Source organism: Drosophila simulans, chromosome X, assembly GCF_016746395.2.
Source record: "Drosophila simulans strain w501 chromosome X, Prin_Dsim_3.1, whole genome shotgun sequence".
NCBI lineage: Eukaryota > Metazoa > Arthropoda > Insecta > Diptera > Drosophilidae > Drosophila > Drosophila simulans.
In genome coordinates this window covers 9,706,408-9,729,862 of record NC_052525.2, presented here as the reverse complement: position 1 = coordinate 9,729,862, position 23,455 = coordinate 9,706,408, and the positions used below count along the sequence as shown (strand labels likewise).

Here is a 23,455-nt window from a genome sequence, read left to right as displayed (position 1 = left end):
TTTCTTAGACATATTTACAATTTTATTGTTATATTTAAGTAACTGTATCTAAATTGAATACTCTCTTTATTGCAGGGTATCAAATAACGAGCAGCATCCACAACAACCAGCTCTCGGTGGCAGGATGTGCGAAACGGAGTGATGATGAGGCAATTTGTTTAGGCCAGTTATGCATCATTTGGGCGACAGGGCAGGGCAGTTCAGAGCATGGCAATGGTAATGGTGTATGGCCGGTGGTGGAAGGATTGTGGATTGCGCATTGAGGACGAAGGACGCAGGACGATGGGCTTAGGTAGGCAATTCGATTTGACGTCGCACAATTTCCGGCCGCGTCCGGCACTGCGTTACTCATTACAAGCGAATAAGCGCCGAGTCCTTGTGGTCAGAAGCGCGTGCCGCCCACTCAGCTTTATTCGCACACACGGAAAACTTTCACAATTAGCGGCCGGATTCCGGGCTGCGATCCTGCTGGATATTTCCGGACTACAGCCGCCGGCAGCAGCAGCTCCGCGGATAATGTGCGCCCAGGAAGATCTCGCAGACGGAGCAGTAATGATTCGTTGTCCGGCAGCCATTCCATAGATACGGAAACAAGCAAGCGCAGCAGCACCAACTCAAAAATAAATATATATACGTATATATATATACACGGATATGAGTATTTCAAAGTTCTGGGTAAGTAACTCGAAAGATACTTTATCTAATGACAATATTTCATACGATTTTTGAAAGTTTACTCCTCATTTTGTTCATATTTAGTGTTAAGTAGTTGAAACTGAGGGAAAATTGTAAAACTAATTTAAATACCCTACTCACCCAAAAGTGCACAAGTAGATGGCCCAAAGGTTGGTCCGAGCATTAGGTGACCTCTTCAAACGGGTGACTCCCCGTTGACCACAAGCTGGGCACACGATGTCCATCGCCTGGTTACCCAGTTTGGGTTGCGGGCTTAGGATAAAGAAATCTGACCAATTGAAAATTGCGAAATATGCAATGGATGCAATGTGCAGTTCATAGTTACATCGCACTTACTTCTCACTGGTGGCATTGCTAATCCTTCCGATTGCACGCTCACCTCGTCCTCCATTTGCTGCAATGGCATCTCCTCCACCCTGGACCTTAGATGTTGGGGTTCTGCAAAAAAGGTTCTTCGACGATCGGTGGAGTAGTCAAAACTCTCCTGAATCGCAGACGTTTGCATTGCATCATCGTAGGTAGGCGGTTCCGATGGCGACAAGGACATGGGCCGCTGTTTCTGCAGATCCTGACCGGGATCCTGGTCTTGGAATAACATGCGATGCTTCTCCTCGGCCATTACAAACCCTTCTGTTGGGCCAGTTACGCCCTACGATGGCTTTTATTCCTCTGCAAAAATAAACCAGAGAGCTCGGCCAAAAACAGTTGTTGTCGATGATAGCGAAACATTCTGGGCCAATTAACCAGCTGCTAGCAATATCAACGAGTCACCACCGATAGACAAATCCACAGTTGGTCGAAAAGTGCTTGCAATGAAAATGGTCTAGCTGAATCACCTGCATTTCATCGTCGTTGGAGAATATTGTCAGCTTCCGTTTCATTTCCTGTTCATAACTTTGGCAATATGTGCTGCTGACCGCTTGCACTGGCAACAAAGATTTTAGAATATTCAAAAATACACTTAAATACTGCAAATAAAATTATTTTACAATTATAAATACCTCTTTAAAACTATTTGCATAGAATGTAATGAATCAGCAGTTAAATCTCATAGTGCTGCTATTTCTCGCTCAGAGTTTTTCACAATGTATTCGTGTTTGCGTATCCCCCAGTTCATTTTTGTTTTTTTTTCTGTTTTCCCCTCAAGTTTTTCAATATTTTTCAAAGACAGGTTGAGGATGAAAAAATGGGAATGAAATTCTGTTTGCCACTTTGCATTTAATCAACTTTATCGCATGCATGTAAATAGTATACAGGCGCAAATAAACTAAACAGGTACTCGTATATGGCAAATTATAATGAAAACTTTCATTTGCATATGGATAACTGACATATCTGGATTAGGTACAAAAATATCCCTTTAGTTTATCCAAAAAAAAAGGGCACGTTTCTCTTTAGATTGCTTAAACTAACATTTATCGTTGTCCATTAAATGCCTGAATTTTACTGCTGTTAAATTTGCCTGTTTGTTGGTTTGCAAACCTTTCTTTTTTTGTTTGTAAGCTCTTAAATTTTATTTATGAATTCCAGGGTGTGCCAACCTTTGATTTGCTTACTCCTGTTGTTGTTCCGCCATCTGCCATTCAAATGGGAAACGGGTTTTTTTTGGGATCGGGGATCGGGACTGAGAGCTGTCGCTGCATAAATTTGCAGTCCATTTCAAGTTGGCTCATCGCTTTGATGTTTGATTTATTGCACGCTGTTTGCGGGCCCAAAGGGGATAGGGGATTGAATAGGGGTCAAGGGGTTAAGGGGTTCGAGTGCCATGCCGTGGGCTTATCGGCCGACATGCCAGACAATTGTGAATAGCAACTGCAATTGAATTTGACAGTGGCGTAGTGAATGGGGGTATCAGGTGCTGACTTGGGTGCGCAAATAAATGGATGAGGCGGGCAAACAAATCTGTGAAGGGTTCGCATTCCATTATGGATCCTGGACATTGTTGGCATTTTGTCTATTTATGCGATCTAAAGGGCAGCTATCAGGGTTAAAAATGGAGCTATATAAATAAGTTGGTTAAAGGTTATAATTCGATTTTACAACATTTATTCCAGGCAGTCCATTTAGCTCATTAAGTTGCCACATTTAAATTAAGAGCACTCATTTGGGCCACTCCTTGCTCGATGATCCCCACGATTGGCCTTCGTTTTGGGGTCTTGGGATTCTGCTCAACATTCGTTCGACTGATTAAACTGTTAGCTTATTCTCACACAGACCGCCAATATATATATCTCTCTCACTCCAGCAGAAGCACCCTCTCTGTCGCACTGATTGCGGCTTTGGCTGGAAATGTGTGCAAATAATATTTCGTGTAATTGCAATTAGCGCCAAAAAGGTTTTCACCGTTCACAGCTGCTGAATGGAGCAGTCGTATCTTCATCTCCATCAGCGCCCACTTTTCACCGCGCTTTCACCACCCGCCCATATAATCCGCCTCTTTCACTTTTTTATCTACAAATATACATATATACACGTGTATATACATATATATATATATATCTCTATTTGTTGTTTGCTTCTGCGAGGAAATGCGTCCGTGCGAATTGCGATTTCTTCGATGCTTCAATTACATTTGTACACCTGGGAAAAATATAAACTCGAAAATGGCTAAAGCTAAAGCTTAAGAAATTTTACGAATATTTAAACACACCTGCTAGCATTAAATTGTTCGCAGTGCAGAAATACTCCATGTACCTAGGCGCCAGGAAATCAATGTTTAAAAGGGATGCTGAAACTGCTGCTGACGCCTCGTCTCACACCCTCCTGCTGGCTTGTTAATTTGCCAAAAGAGAAAAAAACCGAAAGAAGTGAAGGAAAAGATATTGAAGGTGCCAGATCCACAAAACTCTACCCTCATCCGCAAATTTCTTCACCAAAAAAAAAAAAAAAAAAAACACTGAGCACTAAAGCGACTAAATAAGGGGCAAGAAAAACAAAGGAAAAAGTCGAGTAAATGTTCCTTGGGTGGGTTCGTGTAAAATAGTTAAAGTTATGAGCCAAAATGGAGCCAAAGAGCAAAATCAACTCGCTCACACGCACACACACACACACACACTCTCAGCCACTCGAAGTGCAACAGTGTGTGTGATTTTTTTTTTTTTTTGTTTTTTGTGTGGGTTTTGGGGCACGAGTAATTCACATTTCGAGCACGTCTCGCTTTTATGCTCTTAAATGGCGAGTGTATCTGTGCAGGACCTCCATTTCCCATCACATGTGTGTGTGCGTGTTTTTTTTTTTTTTTTTTTTTTTTTTTTTTTTTTTAATTCGTTTATTGAGTCCTTATTCTAAACTATATACTATACAACATAATAACATTTAAGAGGGCAAATCCAGGACTCCCCGCGGTATGGCCGTGAAGCATTGCTTCGCGAGGACGATCAGGGTTTGCTCACTCGTGGACCCTCCTGGCTCTCTCGGCTCTTCTGAGCTCGGTGGTTATCGCTGCGGCGAAGCTGTTGACCGCTTGCCATTCCGCCTCCCCCTGCAGCATGAATGGGACTAGGTTGTCCGCATTCAGTCTGCCGCCAAGTACGGTTTCCAGGGAGCTCCGTTCCCTAGTGTATTTAACGCACGAGAAGAGAACGTGCTCAGCTGTTTCGCTCCGACCACCTCCACACCATGGACAGTCATCCGCATCCTCGTGTCCAAAGCGCATCAGGTAGCTGCGAAAGCAACCGTGCCCGCTGATCAGCTGCGTTAGGTGGAACGTAATGTCGCCGTGCTTCCGCTCTAGCCACGGCTTGAGGTTGGGTATCAGCTGCTGCGTCCAGCGACCCTTGGGCTCGTTGGTCCACCTGTGCTGCCATGACTCCAGGGTGTGCTGCCTTGCTTCAGCTCGAATTGCCTTCTTGACGCCGGGGGAGAGTCTTCGACCGTGGGTTTGGTTGAAGACCACTTCGTTTTCCTTCGCTAACAGGTCCAGAGGCGGTATCCCTGCGATTACCAGAGCCGCCGCGTTGGACACTGTTCTGAAGGCGCAGCAGACACGTAAGGCCGAAAGTCTGTGGGTAGCATTTAGGCCCTGGGCGTAGCTTTCGGTACCAAGCGCTTTTGCCCACACCGGGGCGGCATATAGCATGGTCGCTCGGGTGACGCTCGTCAGTAGCCTTCTGCTCGCCTGTTTTGGGCCTCGGGAGTTCAACATTATGTTTGAAAGCGCCCGATTTACTCCTGCTGCTTTAGAGTTAGCGTAGGCAAGGTGTTCCCGGAACGAAAGCCTGGTGTCTATCATGACTCCCAGATACTTGATTGCCCGAGAGGAGGACACCTTGGTACAGCCTACTTCGACGGTGGCCGTCTCCACCGCTTTCCTTGAGCTAATCAGGACAGCCTCAGTCTTCTCCGGCGCCAGCTCAAGCCCCATTGAACTGAGCCAATGTTCGATGGCCCTGATGTTTTGGTTGCAGCTTTCTTCGGCCTTGCCGGGATACTTGTCAACAACGAGCAAGGCCACGTCGTCCGCGAAGCCTACGATCTCGCTCCTCCCGACCAGCGGTAGACGAAGTATCCCGTCGTACATGGTGTTCCACAGAAGCGGGCCGAGGACCGAGCCTTGTGGGACTCCACCGGTGACCTGGTGCCTGAAGACGCCTTCCGACGACTCGCACAGTAAGACCCGATCAGAAAAATAGCTGCGTATGATCCTGACTAGGTAGGCTGGGACGCTGAAGCCAATTAGTGCTTCTAGGATCCGGTCCCATCTCGCTGTGTTGAAGGCGTTCCTGATGTCTAGAGTGACCATGAGGCAGTACTCTTTGCTGCCACCCTTCCATCTGGTGCCGTCGATTGCTTGGGCCGCTACTTCGACCACTCTGTTGACAGCGTCGACGGTGGACCGCGCTTTCCTGAATCCGAACTGGGACCGTGAGAGGTCACCCGCGTCGGCGATAGCCCTCTCAAGCCGAATACACACCAGTTTCTCCAGGAGCTTGCCAGTTCCATCGATGAGGCATATTGGCCGGAACGATGAAGGCTCCTCGGGTGGTTTCCCTGGTTTTGGGAGGAGAAGCAGCTTTTGGATTTTCCAGCAACTCGGGAAAACTCCTTCCTCCAGGCATTTGGTGAATGCCTTCGCAAACGAGTCTGGCTGGAGGTGGAGAGCAAGCCGAAGCGCCCTGTTCGGAATGCCGTCGGGTCCGGGGGCCTTGCCGTCCTTCAGCAGTTTTGCCAGCTCCAGGATCTCGTCACTGTTGACCGTGGCGTCGGAATCGACGTGGTCCCCAGTGGCTGGGTCGGCTGGGCGTAACCCATCCATCACAGGGAACAGGTGTTCCGCTACACTGCGGAGCATCGCTAGGTCCAGAAGCTTAGGAGTCCTGGTGTACGCCTTCTTGACCACCACCTTGTAGGCACTTCCCCATGGGTCGCTGTCGGCAGAGTCGCATAGGTCGAGGAAGCATTTGCGCTTGCTCTCCCTTATGGCTAACTTAAGCGTTTTTCTGCGGGCTCTGTATTCGGATTGGCGTTCGGCAAAGGACTCCGCACCTCTCGCGCGTTGGTAGCGACGTCTGGCGGAGAGGCACTCACGACGAGCCGTCTCTATCTCCTGGTTCCACCAGTAGACAGGGGCTCTTTGTCGGCTGTGCGGCCTGCTCGATTGCATGCTGGCGTCGCACGCGGCCTTCAGCCGTCTCATCAGCTCCACTGCCGTCAGCTCGGCTCCTTGTCTGCTCGCCATGGGTAGGAACTGCTCTCGAAACACCTGCGTGTCCAGAGAGTCCGTCTTGTATTTAATCCTGGCCTGGGCTGGTGTCTGGGCTTGGGACGAGGGTGGGCTTCCCAGGTCGCAGATAATGGCCAGATGGTCGCTGCCAGTGTAGTCCTCGCTGAGTCTCCACCTCGCTAGCCTGTACGACGAGCCGCTAGTGAAGGTGAGGTCCACCACAGAGCCCATTCCGGCGCGCCTGAACGTGTGCCGGTTTCCATGGTTGAGAAGAGCCAGGTCCAACGTCGCGAAAGCCTCCAGCACCATCCTACCTCTCGCATTGGTGGTTGAGCTGCCCCAGCTCTCAGACCATGCGTTGAAGTCGCCCGCTATTAGGACCTGGGTGCGGCCTCTAGCATCCGCTGCCAGTCTGTCCAGTGCCCGGCTGAATGCGATTAGGGTCAGGCTGGGGGCTAGGTATACGCTGTACACCCACCATCTGCCTACCCTGGCCCTAACAAAACCGATGTCCGAAAGAACATCGGTTATTTGCTGGGTTTCTCTGCTGCACCTCCAGATCGCTGCTTTTTTGGTGCGGTCGAAGGCCCAGTCTGGGCTAGCCGGCGTTCGGTAGGGCTCGCTAAGTAGCGCGAGCTCCACTCTGCGTTCACGCACCGTCTGCACAAGCAGGTCTTGGGCTGCCGTGCAGTGATTCAGGTTTAGCTGAATCAGCCGCATCATTGCAGTGCCTTTGGTGCTCCTTTACCCGCCAATGGGCACTTCCGGGTGCCCATTTGGTGGTTGGTCGCTTGGCTACCTCTGTTTGCGCACAAGAAGCACTTAGCTTCGTTAGGGCACTCGGCGGCTTTGTGTCCCGCGGTCCCGCATCTGAAGCAGCACTGGCTTCTGTCCACGGTGCTTCTGCAGTGGGCCGCTATGTGGCCTTCTTCCAGGCATCTGAAGCATCTTTGGCGTGGCTCCAGCTCCTTGATCAAGCATTGGGACCATCCTACCCTCAGCTTGCCACGTTTGATCAGCGGGTCCGTCAGATTGGCTGGGACTGCTATCACCGCAGTCTTCCCTCCGTACTGCGATTGCCGAAGGCTCTTGATAGCCACGACTGCTGCAGGGATCTCTGCCTGGGCCTCCAAGGCACTCTTCAACTCGTCTTCCGTGGTGAGCTCGTCGAGGTCGCGAATCACAAATACCTTAGTTTGTGTTAACGCGCGAAGGCTGGCGCGGTCACCTAGCACCGCTCCCATGTCCATCTTGAGCTTCTGCGTCAGGTCTTGGGCTGAGGCACGTAGTTCGAGGAGCAGTTCGCCTTTGGCCGTCCTCTTCACCCTTGCTACGTTTTCCCCGATGGCCCTGAGCCTAGCGTCCTGCCCTCTTGTGACCAGGGACAGCACTTCGCTGTAAGGTAAGCCAGCTGTGGGGGTGATAACCAGCGCATCTGGTCTCTCCCTCGGCGGTCTCTTCTTGCGCGGTCCGGGCGGTTGCTGCAAGTTTGGTTGCGACTTCTTTCCCGCTACAGTGGCTTGGGGCGGAGCCCTTGGTAGGCGCTTGGGTCCCGCAGCCTTCTGGTGGTCGGGTCGCTGGGCTCTCTTCGCAGACAGCGCCGTGCGATCCTTTGGCTTAGGGCTGCCCTTAACGATGCACGGTTCTTCGAGGCCGGATGGGAGCTTAGGGGTGGTCTGTTGGCTAGCATCTGCTTTTGCCGTACGTCCGACCTTCGTTTTCTCCGCCTCCGGCAGCCTAGTGCGCAGCTTTAATTGGAGCTCCTTCAATCTGGCGAATGAGTTCTTCATTGCCAGATTAATGCTCCTCACCCCGTTGAGGTTGACCTTCGTCAGAAGGTCGTCCAGGATTTCTCCCATCTCCTCGATTTCTAGCTGGGGGGTCTTGACCCGCTTTGCTAGTTGAGCTCTGGTAGGGGGTGATGTTGCCTCCAATGGTCTCTTGGGGGTGCCATCGCTCGGGTTTTGGGGTGGGGTCCTTAAAACCTTTGACCTTTTTCCAAACGCCAAGCTCTCCTCTGTGTGTGTGCGTGTGTCTGTGTGTGTGTGTGTGTGCCGTCTGTGGCAAAACGATAATTTTGTTGATGATGCCATGATTATAAGTTTTAGCCTCATCGCAAGAGCTCTCAACTTGCCGCGGGGAACAATGGCGTTTAGAAAACAGCCAAGAAAGCGTTGAATCCCCGGATTAGTGACTGCAATACCCGGTGTTTCACTTTAAATATTTATAAACAATTAAATGCAAACTTGAAAAACTTGACTTCCCAGCCCATGTAGTAACTAATTTCATTCTGATTTCTGAAATGAAGTAACTCTACAAATTGCTATAAGATTTCTTGAGTGTCCAAGTGGTCATATGCTACGAACTATCACCAGTGTTTACAGGGTATCATCTTACATACGAAGACCTGCCGACCAAGCAACCCAGCGACCGTCACCGGGCGCAATCAGGGGTTCAAGTGGCGTGTCTGCCAGCCGCGTATCTGTGCCACATGTATCCGTATCCGTTGCTGTATCTTTTCCTAAGTAAATTACACACACACACATATGTAAGGCTGGGGGCACAAGGGCTACGGCTGCGGTCCACATCCCGTGCGCGTGAATGACCCACATAAATAGCCGCGTGCCCCAACTCCACACACGGCTCTTTATTGGCACGTAGCAAACAAAGCAACGAAAAGTAACACAAAAATCGAAATAAGATGGAGAAATGCGAAAAAAAGGTGGCAGGGGGCTCAACCCATTCAACAGTTCGATAGACACATTTTTCATTATGGAACTTGAATTGAATTTCAACTGGACCGCCGCCGGACTAATCGTAAGCGGTTGGATATTTGGCCCAAATCGATTGGCATGCCCCCGAAGGCCTTGTGATCTACTCAATATTTCATGGGACGCCCTCAAAATGAAGTGACATCTGGACAGGACGAACACGAAAGCACACACACACGCACACAGACAGTCAGAGGACTCATTTGACCAAGTGGAGATATGCATCATTAGCAGGACCAAACATACGTATACGTAATTTCTTGCCCCCAAAATATTTGTCTAATAAATTGTGTATTTATTGCTTGTGCGCCTGTAAGTAGCCATAAATTTACGAACATGACATGGCCAAGTTTCCTTCGTCCTGCTATTGATTTATTATGATTTTTTGTTGTTGTATGGGCCGCCTCTGCAATGCCGTCTTGCCGAATCTCCAAGTTTTATGTGCTACGCAAAAACCGAACTGTTGCATGTTGCTGCGGCAACTTGCGGCATGTTGCCACTGCTGCTACTGCTGCTGCTGCTGTCGACAGGCACATTAACTGTTTGCTCGGCAGATTTTTGGCAGACAATGTGAAAATGTTTACACTGCACTTGCCGCCCGTCAGTTTGGTTATTACTGCTGCTCTTACTCGGGCTGTTTAACCCCGGTTGACCTCCACCCACATTGCCTTGAATATTGCACTTTTTGCCCAGCTCAATGTAAAATGTTTGTACAATCAGGACATCAGCATCAGCGGGAAAAGTAAAAAGAGCACAGAAAAAGGTGTAGAATCTTTATTTTAAAGAAATTGTTGCCTACTTTTATGCTGAATTTATGCATTCAGTGCTTGCAATTTGAAGATTTTTTCAAGAAGTCGGTTTCTAATTGGATTTTTGTTTATATTACATATATATTTTATGTAAAATAGTATATTTTTCTTATTATAGATTTTTGCTAGCGTGCATTCTTGTAATTCCATTTAATACTTTACCTTTTCATATATTTAAAATAAATATTTCAATTTCCCAAATGGTCTCTTGTAACTTCTATAGTTTTTCCCATGTCGCCATACGTGGTATGCAAACTTCACATATTTTTCCTTCAGTTTTCCCATCAACTTTTCATCCAGATGCTCCTGCATGTGAGTGTGCCCTTGTAGGTGTGTGTGTTCGTCTGTGTGTGTGTGTGTTTACTTGGAAAAGTCGAGAATCAGGAGTTCGCTGAAACGCTAATGTTGTTTTTGTTGACTCTGCTCTCGAATCCGACCCCTCGTAGCGCCCTTCGTGTTATTATTATTATTCTTTTTGCCAGCACTTATGGCCTAATGCCGCATTATTTAAAAAACAGTGCGAAGTCTGTTGGATGAATATGTTTCAATTCTGTATTTAATGCTGCCTTCGTTATATAATATTTGTAATATTTGCCTAAAACGTAATGCTTAAACATGGATGGAATGATATAACATAGTTGTGGATTCTGGGCGATAATAAGTTTTAAATAGTGTAAGGCTATAATTAAGCAAAAAAAAAGAGTAATAATGATGAGAGAAAACCACGAACATAATTACGAGTAAGAGTTTAAAATCTATAATGAAAACATCTTCGTTTCGGCATTAAACATTATTTTTTTTTTTTGTTTTTTTATAAGTAGATTATTTTAGTTTATGTGTAGATCAGTCTGTGTGCAAGCACTGCTAAACGAAAATCTCTTAAAAAAAACTCTTTACTATAAATACTAGTTAAATGAAACGAATCAAAAAAAGTTAATAGATCGTGCTGTTGAGTTGAGTTTCAATCGAGTTTCAGGCCAGGCAGAATAGTTTCCTCCAAAACGAGGGTGTGGGCGGCAGGGTGGTGGGCACTAGACCTTCCCAAATGGCTGTGTCGAACACATCCTTGACTTTGTCCTGCGAACGAAATAATATGGTTATTAATCACTGCTTAATTAAATCAATAAAGCCACGCAAATAAAGTTCTCTGCTTCATTTTTTGCTTCACTAATTAATTCTATTGTCTGGCTGGATGTGTGGCAAATAAAATACATTTCGCTAAATTAACTAACTCTTTGTCATTAATTGGTTTGTTTATTTGAAAACTACCTGCTACTGCTCTTACTTATTTGCTAATTATTAGTTAATCACATATCTCTGTTTCTGTTCCTCTAAGTATCGGCTTATTTTCCCGATTTGAAACAGTTCTTCCCGCCGACGGCTTTGCAACTTAATCGTGGTTATATATATATTATATATATATATATATATATTATGCTGTCTTATTTTGCAGCAACTAGCGAAGCACTTGGCACAACAAATTGTCACCATCATCGTCAACATCATCATCATCATCATCGTTATCGCCATACTCATCTGGTCGGAGGTGGCAAGTGCTTTATAATTTGTTGCAATCGCTTCATCTTCGTTGTCGCCTTCTTTTGTGAATCCTTCCCCTTTCTCCACCATCCCCCCCCCCCCTCGGTGGGCGTTGTGTTAACAGAAAGGGCGTGGCAGAAGCTGTTACCTTCGGGGAAATCCACGCAGAGTGCAATGCACGGCTGACAGGAGCGACTGCATTCAGTCGGAAGTGTTGGGGCAAACAAGGGGATTCCCCCGAACCTTCTCCTTTTCCTCTTTCACCCCCTTAACAACCGCACAATTATGATTATTGTGTGTCTGTGTGTTTGTGCCGTGTGACAAGGCGACTCAAAAGGATGAAAACCGACCAGGAGCAGGACGAACTGCGTCCCACAGGAGGACGCCTCCTTTTGCCTGCGGAATTTAGCCAGGCGGTGTTTTTTTTTTTTTCTTTTCCTTTTGCCAGGAGGCTTCTCCCGCCGGATTATCCTTTGCAGTCATTAGGGTATGCTCCTTAATGGAGTTACTTTTAAATAATATTCTTTAGTTGTACAATTATCAACTGTTGGCTTCTATATACGTTTAGAAGATTTATTTGCTGTATTTTCGTTGAATCAAATTTTAAAAACTTTTATGATTTCCTTGCTCTTTCAAGAGTATCTATTATTCCATACATTACTTTTTTTTCAACTGTTTACACGACTCAACCGCATTGAAGTCGGAGTCGCGGAGCAATGACTTGTCTGCCTTTTGCCTTTAATTAATATGACGTACTCTTTGCATTCCTCATTTTATTATATTTCCTTTTTTTATGATATATTTCGTTACGATTTTCCGCGTTTTCTTTCGGCTGCTTACTAACTAACCAACTCACCTGTGTGGCTGACGAAGTCTCAATGTATTTTGCGCCAATTGTTGTTGCCAAATCCCAGGCGTCTGCATATGAAATTGCTTCCTCGCCATTTGTCTGCAGAAAAAAGGGATGCGGAAAAAGAATATCAAGTTAGCAGCTCCCGGGCCAGATGAAATCAAATCAGAATTTCATAAATATTTGAATCAGCAGCCAGATAAATAATGATTCAGTCACCCTCGGGCAGCAGAAGCATTAATAAATCAGTGTTCATAACATCGACTCACCTGCAGTTTGTTGAGGACATTGGGACTGGTGCGAAGATCGGCCTGGGTGCCAACCAAAATCAGGGCGGCCTTGGTCTTGGCGAATTTCGGTGCCCATTTGGCCTTGATGGCCCGAAATGTTTCCGGTTTCACCACCGAAAAGCAGAGCAGGAAAACATCGCTGTCCGGATAGCAGAGCTCCCGCAGCGGATCCAAGGTGTCCTGGCCAGCGGTATCACAAATGGTCAGGTGCACCGGACTTTCGTTAACGTTGACATCGGCTGTAATAATTATACAATGGCAAGAGAATATCTTTGATAATTTGTACTAATAGTTATCAATGCAAAATGCTTTGCTTTCACCTCACACATTGTATGCAATATTATACCATTTCGATTGCATTTACAAAAGAATCAATCAATTGATTTGTGAGTGCGTGGTGCGTGGGTTCACTTTGGCCTGATTTCAGATGCTATTTAATTGCAAAATATGTAAATTACTCTCACTCGGCGTCGCCCTTTCTCTTCTCGCACTTTGTGATTGCATTTTGCTGTTGGAATTTAATTTAATTTAATTTAAAATGCTTTACCCAATCCTTTTGTTGTCCCCTCCACGCAAGTGCAAATTTTTGGCATAGCACATCGCACACTCGAACACCCACTCACCCACACACACATACCACAGTAGTGGACACACACAGTGACACGACACAGGTAGCACTTTGACTCACACAGATAGTTTAAATAAAAAAAAGAAAGCACAGACACACTGACGTAGTGGGAAAGTTGTGGATGCCTGCAAATTTGGCAATTCATTCAGTTCTCCATTCGCATTTCTTGGCTTAAATCGGTTTTATAATAAATGGAACTAGCCGTTTTAAAGTTTCAAGTTGAGAATTTTGTTGGGAATATAAAAAGGATTATTTCCTTCTGATGTATTTTAAACTCCCTAACATATCTGTGAAGCATATGTTACACATTGACTTACTAATGTTTTTTATAGTTACTTATAAATCAATCAAACTGAGCATTTTGCATCCATCACCAGTTAATAAACATTTGTTTTTCAGCACATACATATACCGCTTTTCACCGCTCAGTAATAACATCTGTTTAATTACGTCCAACATTGCATTGATGTCATTTCTGCCACCACCACTGGAACTAAGCTGGAAAGGCGTCTGGGGAAATGAAAATGGGAAAGTGAGGGCGCCGAGCATCGACAATGCAGGTTCACAAGCTAGCAAGTGAATTAGTAAACTGTGCTGTGCTGGGAAACTCCTGCCATTTTCCACCCACTTTACCGCCACCGCCCATGTGTGCAAAGAACATTCATATTTAAACGCAGGCGAAAATGATTTGAATGATGCTCAGGAGAGTGACGAAGGGTAAGCGCTGTTTATAGAGATTTTACACTGGCAAAAAACTAGAAGGAGCTTCACTATGATATATTTTATTATTAAGTTACTAAAGCTTTAAAAAATTAACTTGGAGTATTGCAGTATTTAAAAATTCAGTAGATTACAATGTTTTTCCTCACATTGATTGACTAATTCTCTCACAATTGCCCCGAATTTGTTTGTAGTGTGCTGAGGCTTCGTTTTAGCTTGGTTTGTTTTTTGCATGCCCCGTGAAGCAGATTTGACCTCGCAGCCAACATCCAACAGCCAACAACCAGCATTCTACATTCTACGTGCAACAACCCCCGGACTGTGACCATGTCCTATCTAAAAGTTAATCATGGCAACCTTTCATTCTGTGAGCCCTGCTCCTTTCCCGCCTTCTGATCCTCCTCCGCTGGCTGTTTGGCCTGCGTAAATAAAGTTGCCCAGCTTCGCTGCTCGGGGATTTTTAATCAGCCAGCCGCATGCAGCATGCAACATGCAGCACGTAGTAGGAGCAGGCTGCAGGTTGCAGGTAGTCGGTTTGTAGGTTTTCAGCAGGTGCAGCAGCGAAGGTCGCCAGACCCATGGCTCATGTAAAATAAATTTAATTTGTGCAACGTATGATATTCATGAATACATTTTGGGGGCAACGAAAAAGCCTGACGTTGATGTGACTTCATCTCTGGGCCTAAAACTCATACCACTTTCGGTTTAATGGAGCTCAGTAAAAAAAAAAACGTGCAACCCATTTCATTTGAGCACATTTTTGTGGCGACCCCTGGGACTTACAACATTCAAGAGATGAATTTTCGCTAGTTCTGTACTTTGCTGCTTCGTTTCTAGAATTATCTAGTCTGCTGCATAATAATTACATTTATTTTTTAAGAATGCTATACAAATCCCTACTGGTTCTTTGCAGGCCTCGTTTCTTACCAAATCCTCTTATGTTTGGTGTGCCCATTTCGACTGTCCGAAATAGAAGTAAAATTCCCAATCACTTTTCTCTCGTTTCATTGTGCAATTTCCTTGAACCATCTTCATTGTTGCTTTATTAGTTACCCGTATATTTCTTGGCCATTTCAGCTGCCAAAAAGTGTAAAAGTGGAAATCAATGCCGGAATACGAGTACACAGGGCGCATTCAATGCCATTCCCTTTTCCTTTTCCTTTTCACAAAAGGGAAATTGTTTGCCAGCTCAGCTGAAAATCGCTTTACGCGAACGAGAACAAAAACAGTGAACTCAACTGAAGTGAAGTGAGGTGAAGTGAGCAGAAGCGATTCTCTAAGAGAATCCTTGAGGAGGGTGGGGGGTTGCGTTGGCAAGGAGAGTCAGACAATGACGAAGGTCGGGACAAAAGGCGAACATCGTTAGCGGTTAAGGAAAAGCCATACCCCCATCCCCCCACACCCACACCCACAACATGTGTGGTTGTGTGTTAGTGCGCAAGTGTGTGTGCAATTGTGTAATTGCGAGAAGAAAGAAAGTCAGCTCAGCTGCCTTTTTGCCGCTTCTTTCCTGCTGAGTCAAGCTTATTGACACCTAATTGAGTCGCAGATTGAGGCATATACATATATACGTACGTATATTGCACAATCACTCAGTCAATTAGCAATCAAGTCATCCTGTGTCTTCTTAGCATAATAATCAAATGCGGATTGTGTAATAAATTCAACAATTTGACGCACTTAGTGCAAGTCAATTAGCCAAGCTCCTGCCTTAATTATATTCCCAAACTTATGCCTAATGGCCGAACTATGCCAAAGTCTTGGCCCCAAGCAAAATATGCAAGAGAAAAATAAAAAAGATGGCAGCACAAGTGGAAAACGGCGGAGAACTGGCAGGAAAAGCGGCAAAAGGGAGGCGAAAATTCCACGAAAAGTTGAGAGCAAGCTATGCCTGGCATTCGCAGACCGGGGCCAATTGTTGCTAAAAGCCTGGCTGAAAATGTGCGGGACACGCGGCGTATGCGTAATTTCATTCCTAACAAACGACAGCGGGACAAAAGCAGCTGCTGTAGGCGACCCCTGGCTAAATCCAAAAAAAAAAAAAAAAACGGGGAAACAAATGATATCTCTGGCATTTTCTGTCTAAATAAAATGTTTCCATTCCCATCTGAACACGCAAAAAATAAAGCCGCAATCCTTTCAATTTCCCTCAACTCAAAAAATGCGATTCAATTAGCAGGACAGGCAAACCAGCAAGGGGTGAGCAGACTTTTATCTTTTTCTAACACTAAAAAAGGTGGATATATTTAAAACTAAATAGCTTTCTATTTCTATGTTGGTCCCTCGAATAATCCATTTCATAATTAAGCATAGATTCCTATGAAGACACCAGCTTAAAAGCTTCTTTAAGCGCTTAAAAAGTGATGCACAAATTTGGCCAAAAGCCCAACAACTGCAACGCGCTGTACTACACCTAGTTGAATCTGTTGAATTATTCCACGATTATCTTGAGGGCGAATTTGGCCAGGACTCATCCTCCTCCTCTTCACACAAGCACACACACTCACACACACACGGACACAACACCAACATTCTGACTGACTGACTGGCAGGCAACACAATTTTTGGCTCCCGAAACCAGCGAGCGTGCTGAGAAGTGCAAATTCATGCAAAATTTTATTAAAATCAGCCCCCAGGGGCCCGGTGAGGGGTTAAACTGGCTGCCGGCAGTCTCTAGTGCCAGACACGATGATTAAGGGTTAAGGACCAAGGGGGCGAACTGGGTAACGGGGGGTGAATCAGCTAAGGGCTAAGCATAATTCAATCAATTGCACATGGAAAGAGGCAGAAAAAAAAAACAAAGCCAAGTTCTCATCCATTCTGTTTGCTTTGGTTTGAATAACCGCAAATTTCAATTTTCCGTTCATTAAAATTCGTGAATAGCACAAAACACACACACATACTCGCACACACACACACACACACACACACACACACACACACACACACACACACACACTAGCCAAATGCGGAAGCAGTGAAAGTCGGCTTCGGAAAAACTGTAACCTCTCAGCCATAAAATTCAGATCCAACATCCGCCCATCCAGTTGGCACATCCTTCACACGGAAAACGGAAAGTTCGGTAAAGATTTCACAAATTGGTTTTCAACAGAATGAAAAATTCATATACGTGCCGAGCAGCGGGCGCAAGAGCCCAATCCCAGCCGAATTCTTGAATCTCCGTTAATCGAAATCAAGGCCGCAAAGGTTGCGCCACAAAAAAAAAAAAAAAAGTGGCGTGGCTATAAGTTATGGCGGTCCTTTTGAATCGAGAAACCTGTTGAAGAACGCCGTCAACGCGACTCCCCCCACACCTGCTGAAAACTCACCATTATAAATGTCTGATGCCGTGGGTATGTGCTCCGGATTGAAGCGATTCTCCAGATACGATAGTATCAGATTCGTCTTGCCCACGGCTCCGTCGCCCACCACGACGCACTTGATCGAAGGCTGTGGCTGGGCAATAGCTGTGGGTGAAGTAATAAATAATGCGGATTAATCTATTAATTCATTTGAATAATTTAATCAAAACATGACACTTCTCTATCAACGATATGCGATTAAAATCTCTTAATTAGTTTAAATGATACATCCACTTCTGGAGTTCAAATTGTTGCATACTTTTGGGATTATTTTAAATCATTGAATTGCCAAAAAGAAGTGTTCTTTTTAGAATTAATTTTGTTTACAAAAATAAAAGTTACATAGTTTTTAGTCCAGTAGCAATAAGAAGTTAACGAAATTTTATTCAGCTCGCTGGCAGATTCTTAAGTTTGCAACCACTTACCCTTTTTGTCAGTCTTTTTGGCCGTTGTTGCGGCCCCAGTTGTTGTTGCTGCGGCTGCTGCGGTTGTCTTCTTTGATTTACGCTTACGCAATAAGAATTTGGAGCCCTTGCCACTGCTGGCGGCACTTGTGTCGCTCAGCGATTGTTGCTACAAAAAATAAAAAAAAAAAACAAATTTAAATACACATTTTAGGCTGATAAAATCACTTAAATATTCATGGTATTTAAGAGCAGATTGAAGAGAACTGCCTACATTTCACTCGGATGCATTTAGATTTCCATCAAAATTTGATTATTTCCCAGCCGCATTGCGCATACGCCTCGTGTGCCGTACAAATTTACCAAGAGTGGCAATTAAATAATGAAAGCCAACAGATTGAAACAGCTGTGTGTGTGTGTGTGTGTGTGTGTGGGTCGTATAGGTGTTAGCCATTTGGAGCTGGAGGGTTGAAGGAGGGTGTAAACTAATGCCTAGCGCGACACTTTTGCCTCGCCCGACTAATTTAATATGCACATATAAATTAGTCAAGAAGACAGCAGCTGCTCTTCTGGGAGAAGAAAGCGCCAGATGAAGAGGGGGCAGAAAAGGAGGAAAGAGGAGAGAGAATGACTGACAGACGAATAAAAATAGCTGGCAATGGTGCAACATCGGAATAGAAGACATTTTGTTGATTTCAGCCGCATTGAGGTAACATTGCGTATACGCCACCGTCTCCACTTGCATTTTCATCGCGACTTTTTGGCTTCAAATGTTATAGTCTCCTTTAATTTGAACTACCACCGATTACTTTCTATTTAAATTACTCTAAATATTGTTTCTATTTATTTCTTTACTTCACCTTATATGCGCTTATTTAGTTCGCTCTTTGGAAAAATACCCATTAAATATCCTTTTATTGCTACTCAATTTACTGTTCAGTTGTTTTTTTTCATTGCCGGCAATTATTGCATTAACAGAGTGAATAAATATTCTGTATGTTTGATTTATTCACTGAGCAGAGAAAGGGCAAATACAGTGTACAGCGTTTTTTAACAACAATTTAACAATTTAATTTATGAGCAACAGAACCGTTTGCAATTATTACTATTTGCTTTTTGTTGTTGATTAAATCAAATCGGTTTATGACCAATGGAATTAATAATGGAAGCTTTCTTTTTAATAAAAACAATCGACTTCAAAGTACCTTTTAGTACATATTTAATAAACATAACTCAGCGAATATATTCATTAAACAACATGTGATTTTGGCTTCAAATATAAAAGTGTTATAAACAATTATTAATTTATATTATTTATAATTTATAATTTATATAATAGCTTCATTGAACTTCCTTCCAACTAATACACCCTAAATACCTTTTAAAGTTTTCCGCTTTACAATTTGCAAAATGGCACTTAATTTTTTTCACTAATTTAATCATATATTTAACATTGTTGATAGCCAACAAGCACGACGATAATAAATTATAAATAATTGAAGTGACGTTTGGTATTTTAAGATTGGCTTATATTGGTTTTGCGTTTAAAGGCTTAACTCTGCACTTCGATTGCTTGTTAATGGGTTAAAATTGGCTGCTAATAGAAGAGCACTTACTAATACAAAATGGTTGCGTATCAATCATGGCACAATTACCAATTACAAGTTAACTTATCGATGGGGGGGTGGAAAATCCGGCAGAAGCGAAAGTGTGTGCTGTACCTTCCTGTTTTCCCAATATTGTTCTCGTTCAAGTGGCAAAACATATTTGCCAGACGCTATCTAAATCAATATCTAAATTGCTCTGCGTTTTGTCGTTGTCAACTTGAGAAGGTCCTTCCTTCCTCCTTCCTTCGCCGCCCCGTTTTCCACGCGTCTCCACACTTTTCCATCCTTCGCTTGCCATTTTCCGCTTGTTAGGCGATAATATCGCAGCAAGCAAGCACACGAAAGTGAAACTTAAAGTTGGGCTGGAATGTGGGTGGGGTTGGAATATGTCGAGAGGTCAAACAAAAATACACACACACAATCGAGAGCAGCATTAAGGCCAAAAAGGTTCGACCTTTCAGCGGAATTGAAAAGAATTGTTCAACAATCACTAAATCTGGCAATTAACCTTTAAAGAACAAACAACTGCCATTATATTTGACTAATTTGCCTAACCATTTTCATTATGGCCACAATTTCTCGCCTGTCCTCAAACTTTTTCGGGCGCATTATACATATATATATATATAAATATATATACATATAAACATATATATGTAAATATAAAAAATAAGGCCCATAGTGGACTAAGGCCCCCTTTCAAATTAAATTAAAACGTCTGTCTCCGGCTCTCTTTCACTTAACTTCCTCCTTAAGCTGACTAAAAATAATTCCTTTATTTTTTGGCCATTTTTGGTACATAAAACCAAAAGTCAAAGCCAAGTTTCTCCTCTTGACAGCAACTTTGCTCGCAGCCAAAAGAAGGAAACTTTGCCATGTGCGTCGTCTTAAACCAAATAAACCGCCCGAAAAACGTTGAGGGCCGGTCATGTCAAAACCCACTTCCTGGGGCTGCCGAAAACTTCTACATCTACTCCTGGGTCTTTTCGGTCATCGTAAATATGCAACTTTTTAATAATTTCATTCGGCCATCGCTCCTCGTTGCTGAAAATACTTATGTACTTATAATTTTATTTCCAAATGGTTCCAGCACTTTTTTTTCCGCTTAAAGTTTGTCGCCTTAACCCTTGACTTTCGATTTCTTTTTACGTCGGCCATGTCCCGTGGCGACCTCAAGTTGAGTCAAATAATTGTTGGAAAAATATTGGCTGCCTCTCACAGCGGGTTAGCAATGTAAATAATAATTTTTTCCTTAGCCGAAAAACTTTTATAACCCGCCTGCTATTGGCCACATATATATATATATACATAGGGAAATAATACATAAGGAAAATCTCCTGCAGAGACAAGAAACTTAACTTTAACGTTAGAGAGTGGCAATTGCAGCAACAATGAGGATTTAATAAATCAGAACTAGAGAGCATGCGAGAAGTTCTACTAGCCATCAACTGAAAGTTGGGTGTTTTTATTCAAAAAGTTACTTCAACACAAAGTTAAGCACGAAAAAGCAAATAATATAAATGTAAGAGTATTACCAGACAATGGAAATATGCTCGCAAAACTATAAAAGTATAGTTAGAGAAGAAAGTTAATTACATTTTCTAATTCATATTCATTGCATTACATAATATCATAAATAGCAATGTATTAAAAACCTTATAACATTAATAAATTTACACAAACAATAGTATACATAAATGTTGAACTTGTAACCATTCGGCCGACATTCGTGTTGTCATCCTGCCACTCTTGGCCATTAAAAGTTTTTGTTTTGGCCAGCATGTAAATCATGCTTAAAACACAAGGACAAGGCCACTTTAGCGAGTGGGTGGTGGCGGGCAGTAAACTTGAAAAATGGGTCAAAGTTTCTATGCATACGAAGTGAAAACAGCTGAAATATATTCGAAGCAAAGAAATAAAGCAGAAATACGTGGGATTTCTCCTTGATTTTAACAAGCGGCAAAAAAAGGAAATATTTAAAAAAAAAAATCACACAAACTGTTGACAACCGCCGCATGAATCGTAATTTACATGTTTTAACAAATAAAAAGAGATAGCTATGCTAGCTTAGACAGAGACAGAGGCATGCGAGACCCATAAACTCATGTTTGGCAAATTGAATCAATAGCCAATGGAGGTGCTGCTAAGCGCCTTGCACCCCACTTTTCTAAACTTCTCCCCCAAAACAAAAACTCACATGGGACTAAACTTTTTTGTTAAATATATTACGAAAATGTGTGCGTGGGACGGGGGGCGGGGGGAACCAGCTGCTGGCGGAGGAAGAAAATTCAATTGAAATTGATGGAATTATTATTTATGGATTATGGTTGGGTATGAAAATAGAAAATATTCAAATATTCAAATTCAAATTCATAAATATATACACGTGTGTAAATTCAAAATTATTGTCACACTCAATTGCGTGGAAATTTCTTTCTATTTAAAGTGAAATAAAAATCACAATTGAGTTGTTTTGAAACATGAAGCGTATTTAATGTATTTCCATTTTGTCTCACTCAAAAATATTAACCCATTTCGCAAGCTTTTGACAGATGATGTTTTTGAAATAGTTTACGTTCTTGTTTCTTGCTACTTGTTCGTATTTACGTCGTAAACCAAAACCGAAATACCTAATTTCGTGCTGTTCGTGTTTTTAAAATTCTAATGGGATCGTAATGCTAGATCTTATGCAAATTACTATGCCTGCAAGTTTATTGGTAACCTCGTTCTTTTTTTTTACCCCCCTTTGTTTTGATGCAGCAGAAACTAATAAAATTGCGGTCTATTTAATGGCATTCCACTTATTGCCTCAAAAAACGGGGTACAAAAGGGGCGGAAATTGAGAGCGATGGGCGTGGCCGCGGTTACCACTAAAAGTACAACCGCAAATACCGTAACTAAACCAGCAGTGCAACAATTTCAGCGAACCAAATTCTGCACTCCAAAATGGACATGAAATTAGTTTCTATTTCTGGCCAAAAAGTCAGAGGGTAGAAAATTGAAAGAGTGAGAGATAATAATAAAATTATACAATCATTTCCGGTTGTGGCCAATAATGAAAATAGGTATGCAAGTATGGGTAAACTAAGGTAGTTATTAAAGTGTTAAATTGATTACAATTCCAAAAAGAATCACAAAAAGAGCCCGTTTTTTTTAAGTCTAATAACTGCAACATAACATTTTTCTTTAACCAATACGTAATAAATACAATTATGAATGAGTGTAATGTAAATCACTAGTAAACTCCAGCTAGCCGCATTACTCATACGCCACGTTGCCGCGAACTATTCCACCTTTTTACTGCAGGTAAACCATTTCGCATTTATCTTGTTGCACTTCCCTTTTATTTTTCCCCAGCTGCCCGAGAGTATGCAGCGAAAATGAAAATGGTCCTTGGCCAAGTTAATTGGCTTTGCGGACGTTCGCAATTAATAAATGCATAAAAAACGATCTCGGACAGCGAGTAGAACACTACATCCGCCGAACGAAGTTTACTTGTTGCCAGGTGCATTGAGTGCATTGTTTCGTTTCATTGTTTGCCGGCTCTCTGTTCAGTTTCGCCGCTTTTGTTTGTTTGATTTTGGCGGCTCAAAAACGGAGTCTGCACAGGTTGCACAAAGTGAAAACAAAAACAAAACAAAAAAAAAAAAATGATTGAAAATTCGGGCGGAAAGGGTGACAGACAACTGCAGCTGACATTGATGTCACTTTCTTTGTTGTCATTGTCAACAAATTGGAAAAGCTTTTCTACGTTCAAAAAACCAACGTGGAAAAATCGAAAAATGCAAAAATGTTAGTCTGCTGCGGCTGTGGCTGCTGTTGTTGCATTAGCGCCACCACAGCGAATTGGTCAATTTCAATCAATGGCCAAAATGCATTCACGAGTCGCAAGTGCAACTGCAACTCTCGCACACTAATACTGTGCTATAAAAGCCGCACGCGGCAACCACATTGAATTGTCATTGACAGACAGACAGACAGACACACATCAATGGCGGCGAGTGGCAAAGGGAAATTGTCTAAAAATAGAAATGGTCAAAAAATACTATAAAGTGTGTAAAATAATGTGAAATATGGCAAATGGATAATATATAGAAAATATGGAAAACGCTTTAAC

At 43.3% G+C, this 23,455-nt stretch overlaps 2 protein-coding genes and 1 long non-coding RNA gene across 3 annotated transcripts in view; 1 reads left to right on the top strand and 2 right to left on the bottom strand.

Annotated features, from left to right (window-relative positions):
* LOC27209239 lies at positions 1-1,357 on the bottom strand. The gene is made up of 3 exons (XM_016184702.3): positions 1,033-1,357; positions 817-964; positions 1-613 (listed from the first exon to the last, which is right to left on the bottom strand). Exons 1-3 carry the CDS (start codon positions 1,313-1,315, stop codon positions 484-486), a joined length of 561 nt encoding a protein of 186 aa, XP_016022615.1. The 5' UTR covers positions 1,316-1,357; the 3' UTR covers positions 1-483.
* Positions 1,358-10,463: 9,106 nt separating this feature from the next.
* LOC6739885 (neurogenic protein mastermind) overlaps positions 10,464-23,455 on the bottom strand; it is a 47,628-nt gene continuing 34,636 nt past the window's right edge. Inside the window, exons 5-9 of the mRNA XM_016180962.3 lie at positions 17,753-17,900; positions 17,295-17,432; positions 12,597-12,856; positions 12,334-12,426; positions 10,464-11,015 (exon numbers count right to left, since the gene is read on the bottom strand). Of these exons, the coding sequence (XP_016038748.1) occupies positions 10,911-11,015; positions 12,334-12,426; positions 12,597-12,856; positions 17,295-17,432; positions 17,753-17,900 (744 nt within the window). The 3' untranslated portion in view covers positions 10,464-10,910. The remainder of the gene's footprint in view (positions 11,016-12,333; positions 12,427-12,596; positions 12,857-17,294; positions 17,433-17,752; positions 17,901-23,455) is intronic.
* Positions 13,488-23,455, top strand: part of LOC27208556 — a 34,614-nt gene continuing 24,646 nt past the window's right edge. The window contains exon 1 of the long non-coding RNA XR_001600928.3: positions 13,488-13,962. This is a non-coding gene — a long non-coding RNA (uncharacterized LOC27208556). The remainder of the gene's footprint in view (positions 13,963-23,455) is intronic.

Excerpts from the sequence above, each read along its gene's own strand:
- LOC27209239 (XM_016184702.3), bottom strand. The coding sequence starts at position 1,315 with ATGGCCGAGGAGAAGCATCGCATGTTATTCCAAGACCAGGATCCCGGT. Across the intron at positions 965-1,032 it reads AGCAATGCCACCAGTGAGAA|ATTTCTTTATCCTAAGCCCG; the intron begins GTAAGTGCGATG and ends TCAATTGGTCAG. Across the intron at positions 614-816 it reads ATCTACTTGTGCACTTTTGG|TTGGTGCTGCTGCGCTTGCT; the intron begins GTGAGTAGGGTA and ends TTTATTTTTGAG.